General features: G+C 32.6%; 1 protein-coding gene across 3 annotated transcripts in view; it reads right to left on the bottom strand.

Moving 5' to 3' along the window:
• Nucleotides 1-8,180, bottom strand: part of LOC106472029 (cyclic nucleotide-gated cation channel beta-3-like) — a 58,771-nt gene that overhangs the window by 20,534 nt on the left and 30,057 nt on the right. For 2 of the 3 annotated variants that reach the window (XM_022400632.1, XM_022400633.1), the window contains exons 3-6: nucleotides 4,435-4,553; nucleotides 2,987-3,171; nucleotides 1,124-1,327; nucleotides 208-258 (exon numbers count right to left, since the gene is read on the bottom strand). In XM_022400632.1, the coding sequence (XP_022256340.1) occupies nucleotides 208-258; nucleotides 1,124-1,327; nucleotides 2,987-3,171; nucleotides 4,435-4,553 (559 nt within the window). Of the gene's footprint in view, nucleotides 1-207; nucleotides 259-1,123; nucleotides 1,328-2,986; nucleotides 3,172-4,434; nucleotides 4,554-5,075; nucleotides 5,118-8,180 lie in introns of those variants that run through there. The other variant, XM_022400634.1, reaches the window with a different exon arrangement.

Raw genomic sequence — 8,180 nt, 5'->3', positions numbered from 1 at the left:
GATCATAAATAATATTCAACGTTAAACTGGTACACAGTGTACCAGTTTAACGTTGAATATTATTTATGATCTTAATAAAACTTACACTTTAGAAGATATAGTGAAATTTTTACTTTTTTTACATGGAAAAAATAAAAAAGGCAACAATAAGTTGAAAAATAATTTGTTCACCATCAAAATGTTGATTTCACAATACCGAATACTCACCTTAAACATCGTTTTCTTAAAATAGTTTTTTCGTGTTGCTGCTAAATCTTCCTACAAATAACAAATTGAACAAAATATCCATTTAAGTCATTACATTCTAATTACTTTGAAATATGAAGCGGCAGAAACATTCATATATCTTTTATTTTCAACTGAGAAATAAAAAATTTAAAGTGTGAACATTCTAAACTGATAACACAAACATATTTTACATTCTTAAAAATCAAATTTTAAAATAGCTGATTCAAGTTAATATATTTATTATCTAATCTCTCTTTTGAGAAATGTGCTTGGTTACTCCAAGATACTACCGTTCTCCCCCCTCCTCTATGAAATGTAAATGGTTTAAACTTGCTTATCATCTGATGGTCTAATGTGCTTTCTAGGCAGGAAAATAAGGAACTCTGAAATTTTATCAACCGGATACATCAAGACAAAACCATTAAAACTGTCCATTGGTCAAGATCAATCTCCTAATGAATATCAGTAATAAAAAAATAGTAAATTAGTTTAATATTAAAATGCTTTTCAGGCCGTATTCCAGAGTGCATGTAAAAGACCACTGTATAAATGCCTCTTAACTTTTCATGACAAAATAAAGTGACTTATAACGAACATTATATGTGAAACATAAAATGATCTTACAAAAGAAAATTTACTGGTGGACAAAGTGATTATTTCTAGTAAAATTCAAGCTATACAGACTTATTCACATAAATTTCAGTACAACCATCATTATATTTTGGTTTTCTCAATATCTTAGAAAGTGCCTTTCAGTTTTTTTTTTCACTGCTTAGATGTTAGGTTATTACACAGAACTTTAATATAGGTGTTAGTAAAGTAAGGGCAATTTAATCTATTTAAACACTACATGCAAATATGTACTATACTTTGTAAAAGACATGTTAATACACACCACCCAGAATCCCTCATGAAGATACTTCACACGAACTTTAAAGACCACCATATCTATTATGTAGATAGCATCACTAAAGTAGTCAAAACTCAAAAGATATGGGAGACTTTCTGGTGTTTGATATTGAAACACAGCTCGTAAGAAAATGGACCAAGCATTGTACACGAAACACAAGGTGACAATCAGTAGCCAGGAGATGTAAACTTACCTATAAAAAATTGGACATAAAAGTAGTTAAGTTGCATTCAGGAAAAGAAAAAAAGACACTACATACAGTTTAAGGACAACAAGAAACCATCTGGCCCTTCAAAGCTATCGTTTTACATTCACTCTTGAGAAATAAAATAATTCAAACCCACCTTTAATTTTCAGGAAATAATTTATAGCTGCACAATCTTTAGAACTTAAAAAAACAATTTGATAAAATACTTAGGAGGGCATATCAAGAAGTTTTGTAAATTTACATAATGAAACTGATGTGTAGAATTCAAAATATATTTAATTTGAAAGATAAAATAAAATTGCTAAGATAATTTATTAATATACATGTCCTGCATGTAATTCTAGGTATGTAGGCTCTATTATTAGAACTTTAGAATCCAGAAAATAATTTTTCAAGATCAATAAAGCAGTTCTCTCATGGTTTCAGTAATTTACTGTTAGATTATAGTCATCCATTTCATCTTTAACCCTAAACTTATCCATTTTGTTCCTAATACTCCTAAACTTAGAATACAAGTAACTAAGCTAATTATTGAATATACTATGTTTGTCTTTGAATCTGACAGAATTATCATTAAAACCTAAAAATATATAATATTTAACATATAATGTTCTATATGTTATAATTCCAATTTCCTCTTTACCCTGGCTATCCTACCAATCCGTTTATTCCCAATTTTCAAAACTCCCTTACCAATATACAAGTTTAGTTTAAACTACCTTCAATGAACATATTTAGAGCCTCCCATAACATCCTACTACCTAACCTGGAGCCCATCTTTAATGTATAATTCACTCTTACCCTAAACCCTATCTCACAGGTTCAACTACGGGCACCTGTTGCTCTAAGCATAATCTTTCATTTAAGCCTTTATTCCAACCGCGTAATTCAGGGATCGAAATATTATATTCCTGTATTTCTGAGGAATTTAACTTTGCTTGAGGAATTTCATCTTTTTGGTTGATTTTTTCAATCAAGAATGGTCCATCCGTATTCCTTTAATTATGACCAATGAAAGTAAATATATTACACGGATTGAATAAAGAAACAATTCATGAGGAAATGCAACTTTACATGAAGGAATGTAAAGCTTTTCTTCTGGTGAATGCAATCTTATTTCATTATCCCTGTAATATATTACCCCACATAGCTCAAGGGAACACTCACAAAAGGTTATACATCAGGACAGACTGTTAGATAAAGAACTGGGTGAAGATAACTCGGAAGACATGCAATAAGAATGACTAGTTAATTAATTCAAAGTATATATATACGAATAGAATAGACCACAATACAAGAACTGATAAATACAAAAATAAATGATAGATAGACAAGTTACACAAGGACTAATACAGATAAACAAATTATGATTAATAAGATTTACTATTTAACCAAATAACAGCCTGATAAATAAATAAATGATAGTTAAATAATAAAATATACATGATTGGAAAGATTAAAAAACAAATAATAAAACAATGTTGAAAACAATATTCTGGTGAAATTGGAAGTAAATCTATGTGCTAATCATGAGAAACTTTAACACACCATATATCATGATGTATTCATTTAAAGAAGAAGACTAAGAGTCTCTGTAACATATTTTTCTCGTAAGAACACTAGTTTCCATAAACTATTGACTTACTTTGTGGATCCAGAACTCGTGGGAATGAAAGAAGAAGTTGCTTAGACATTCTGCAATACCAAATTCCTTTGTCTTCTTCCATCCAATCATTAGCAGCAGATGGATCGTCATTTTGAATTAAAGACGCTAAACGTGGTCGATCATGCTGTTTTTCATTTTCCTCCTCATTAAGAGAAGATGCTGTTCAACAAGGGTAAAAAACTTTTGAAATTGTATGTTTGAAATTTTGTTAATTTGTCATTAGTTGTTGTTGTTGTACTTTAGTATGTCGTAGAGTTCTCTTTTTATACATTTGCAGAATAACTAAACAATATTTATTCATAAGGCCACAATGAAAATTCTTACCTGTATTTTATCTGTATATTCTACGAATCGTGTTGTTTAGGGACAGTAACGTCAAAGTCACAAGCATTTAAACCTTCTTTATACACTTTGACAGCTGATTGATTTCAAGTCCAAAAATGTAATGTAATGTAAAAAATGTACATGGAATATCCACATAGATGTATTATTACTATCATAACTATCTTACACAATCTTTATTTCATGGAATATATAAGTATTTAATGATATTCGATATATTTTTTTTTTGTAAAAGTTCCACAAGTAAATCTACAAAATATCACCAATGATTTATTTAATTTCTGTGGTGTATAGTTATTTGACACACGAAACCAGTAATGGCATAAAAGATTCTCAATTACGTTTTACTTCTTCCTGACAGATCTAGGTCTGTGTCCTTCCTCTTTACACTTACAGGTGCTGAATTCAAAAAGTTTAATAAATCATATATACCAATAAATATTTCCAAATGTTGTGCAAATTTATCAATAAACATATAATTACAACTGAAAGTTCATATGATCATCATAATTGTACGTTATTAAATAATCATGTTTGAATAAAATAAAACAAAATGTATAAAGTAAAATCAGATGTACAGTGCATTCACTTTACAAACAGAAAAATGAAATAATTCAAGTTTCATTGTGATGTAGGCCTAAGACAAAAACATTACAAATAAATTATTTTGTTTCACAAGTGCGGGCACTATATGCATCTATTTAATCTCTTAGAACCAGAATCTTTGAATATCTTCCGCCTCTACAGGTTTTTACCGTTTACTACACGAATTTGAAATAGATGAAACAGAGAAACTGTACACGCTTTCGTGACATTTCTGAACCATATTGTGCACTTTACATAGTACAGATAAATTTTTCTTAAAACTTTAATTTTCTTTAATGTTCGGGTTAAAAATAATTGTTGATCAAGTTGTTGTTTTTTCGAACGAAAACGACATGTCAAATTGAAATAAAAATATTGTACTAAAAACTTTTAAAGAATTAAAACTCATAATTGTATCAATAACTCAATGAAATAGTCTTTCATGTGTTACACACTGAAGTTAAATTTATATTTGATTTAATTTCTTATACTTACTTGGAGATGGTGTTGGTGTTTGAACAATTTTTTCCTTCACTCGGCGAGCTCTCTCGGCAAATGCCTGCACCAACCGCTGGATAGTATGATACACGTTCGAAGCTCTCCCTGACCCAGACCTAAAGTGAAGCCATTATGAAACGATTACCTTAGCCTTAAATTAAAAACAAATCTTCTTTTCACATAGCCATGCAAAGAAATATCACATGATGATTTAATACTGCAAAATAAATACATATATCTAGCAATATTTTAATATGATTTTAAGATACCCGTGGCCTCTAACAACAACTAACTCTTCTTTCAACAAAAAATATAGTTGTCTTATAAAAGGACTCATAATTTTGATGTAGACAATACGTTTACGAACTTTCGGACAAAGCTACAGAAGTAATATAAGGACTATCTGCGCTTAGCTGTCCCTGATTTTGAACTGATAGACCAGAGGGAAAACAGCTAGCTAACAACACTCGCCGATAACTCTTGTCTAATCAAACAGTGCCAAAACAAAATAAAAAAACGTGACAGTTATTTCGGTATAAAATCTTCCGAGGTAAACCTCGGGAGGTTACCGACTGTTTGGTAGTTGTGAAGTGATGCAATGATACCTTCAAAAACGTCAAGAATTTTGAATAACACACCTCAAAGAATAGCCTTCACCTCCATTACAAGCGGGACGAAAAGAAGCTGATGTTTCCGAGCCCTTCGTTAGTCTTCCGAAAACAAAAGGTCATACTTATTTCTTGTATTCATATTCGTTGACACACTATGACGATATGTAAATATGAAAACAACAATATCTACTGAAAGATTATAATAGAGTCTAGTTGTACACAAGAGAGACATGCTTTCAATTTGTTAATATTCGCAGACACTTTAGTAAACATATAAGGGTAATTAAAATATAAACTTTTGACATTATATATTACGTATAAAATATTTCTTGGCGCCAGTCGGTGGCTCAGCGATACTATGAGTACGTGGACTTTGTGGGCATATAATGCAAAACTTCAGCGCAGATAATTCATAGTGTAGTTTTACGCGAAAAAAGGCAATATATATAATGACTGTCACGACAATAGTGACGGGTAAATTACTTAATTATTTTAGAGGTATTATTATCAAGTATAATTTAGGAGGAAAATGTACAAGTGAAGTTATATGGACAAATTACCAGGTAATTCAAGTTTGGCGACGTTTCGGATTACTTTCGAGTTTCTTAAGTTACCTGATAAGTGTCCCTAAAATACCACTTTGTAGATAAATTAATTGTATCAAAACATGCATAGCTAAACCTAAGTTATGCGGTTGTGGACCTTTACACTATGTACAGTTATAAGTTTAAAGCTTCTGCTCTGGATGAATATTTGGTATTTAAGAAAAGTATAATTTTTTAAAAGTCTGAAATTTGTTCAAAAATATATTTAATAACGAAACTTAGTTTGTTTTATGTACCTGTATGTCCAAATATTTTTATGCTATCGAGATAAATTAGATGGTCATCTACTACTGGCTTGGAGTTACAACACTTGACTCTCGGGATCGAACCCTGTCATGGAACGTGCTCGCCCTTTCAGCCGCGAGGGCATGATAACGTGATGACCAATCCGACTATTCGTTGGTAAAAGAGTAGTCCAAGCGTTAGTGGTGACCAACATTTACAAGCTGACTTCCATCCAGCCTATCACTTTAAAGTTAGGGACGACTGTAGCAGATAGCCCCAGAGTAGCTTCGTACGAAATTAAACAAACAAAGAAATCTTTGTCTAAAGTAATACAAGTGTTTTGAGGTTATATTACCTTAACTGTCACACCACTTAGTTCATATTAGCGGTGCATCGCTAAATCCTATCTTACTTAGAGCCACCGTATGCCCGATTTTACCACTGTTTTTAATTGTAAAGACAACGGGACAAAAATAAATTAATCTATCGACTTATTATCTAGCCAAAGGATATAACAGAAACAGTACAAGCTTCGTTGGTGTAGGCTCAGATTATTCTTTGGGAAGTTAGAACACTTTTGTCTCGTTTACATTTAGCGCATGCGCATTGCTGTCAAAGGATTAAAAAATGGTAACAGAGCTTCTCCTCTCCTCAAACGTTATCGATCGAAGCTGTAAGTCTTTTTATTATTCTATCATTACTATTTTGTTCAAGTTATGTTGTTGAAATATAATTTTTAGTTATATATATATATATTTACATTTGTTCCTTACTTTAATGTTAAATGTGACCGACAGAGGGAAGGTGCGTTGTCATCAGCACATTGATCGCTACATACCAAGATTATGTTTGAAAAATACACAAAAATATACCAATTTACACAGAAATGCGAAACGACGTGCAAATGAAAGAATAAAATAATATAACAACTATTATGCAATAAATATACTGCCATGAAATGTTGTTATGCACTATGGAAATCTAAGAGTATTTTAAAAATTTTCCAATACAAATATAAAACACACCAATACAGTAGCCTTAAAACTCGTACTACATATTCACTTTGGCTATCCAATATCTTTAGCTTTGCGCAGAGGCGATGTCGTAGCCAATGAGGTTTATCCGAGGCGCGACTATTGCTAGTTGAAAACTTTTCCCAATACCCCGCTAAGACGACGTGAAATATCGTCGGCTATGGCAATTTTTGCAGGCCTCTTTTGAGGCTACAAATTAAACCAAAAATAGAAAATGATAATAAATATTTATTAAACTTAAATTATTATAATAGCATTTGTAATGAAATGTTTGTAGCATGTTTTATAAAGAAATATATTATACTAATACAGTTGTAAATTTATAAGCATAATAAAGAATTATATATTGGGCTCAACCTACATTCAGGCATGATCTATGGGCTAAGTATACAGGGTTTATATACAACTACGCAAGAATTAAATATTAGAAAGAACTATATATTATTTCTGGCAGTTATTTGATTGGAAATTAATTATTTTCAAAGAAATAATTAATAATCAGGGGTGCTCGAAGATTAAGCAATCCTCCTTCACCCCGCGCGTGAACTAAAGGTATGGGCTTGAATTGAAGTAATTATATTGAAGAAATTAATATAAACAAGTTGTGTAAACTTAAATAAGCGTAATTAAAAACTAAACGTCAAATATAGGACAGATGGTCCATCAGAGCGGCGGGGGGATCTATAAATCCTATGCCAATAATATTTTGATGTTGAGGAGGGGGACGAGAAAACCCACTTTCACTGGTAACGACCAATCCGTTTCCAGTGCCCGTTTCACGAGAAGAAGTAAGTTGGAAGGGTAAAGTGAAGTCTGGTGCTGGGGGTAGACTAAAGTTTAAATGAGCTACGGATTCTTCTGATGTTTGTCAGGATATAGGTTCAAGTTCTGGTGTGGTTGTGGTAGTGTGAAGTCCTCTGTGTCGCTGGAAGTGGGCGGAGGGTACGGAAAGGTTCGTCGGTTAGGTCATGGTCGGGGGAGGTGTCGATTACAAGAGCGTTGAGTGAGTTTGACGACGAGGGTGCAGAAAGTGGGACTGAGCTGAGGAGCGGGTTGCTGGTTTGTTGACTTGCGTCACTGGTTACTGGTGTGGCTGGGTCTGAGGGGCGGGTTATTGGTTTGTTGACTTGCGTCACTGGTGTGGCTGGGTCTGAGGAGCGGGTTGTTGGTTTGTTGACTTGCGTCACTGGTGTGGCTGGGTCTGAGGAGCGGGTTGTTGGTTTGTTGACTTGCGTCACTGGTTACTGGTGTGGCTGGGTAAGAGGGGC

The sequence above is a fragment of the Limulus polyphemus genome, unplaced genomic scaffold, assembly GCF_000517525.1.
Source record: "Limulus polyphemus unplaced genomic scaffold, Limulus_polyphemus-2.1.2 Scaffold5028, whole genome shotgun sequence".
Classification (NCBI taxonomy): domain Eukaryota; kingdom Metazoa; phylum Arthropoda; class Merostomata; order Xiphosura; family Limulidae; genus Limulus; species Limulus polyphemus.
Note: the sequence above shows the minus strand (reverse complement) of the source record. Positions and strands in the feature narration are given on the sequence as shown.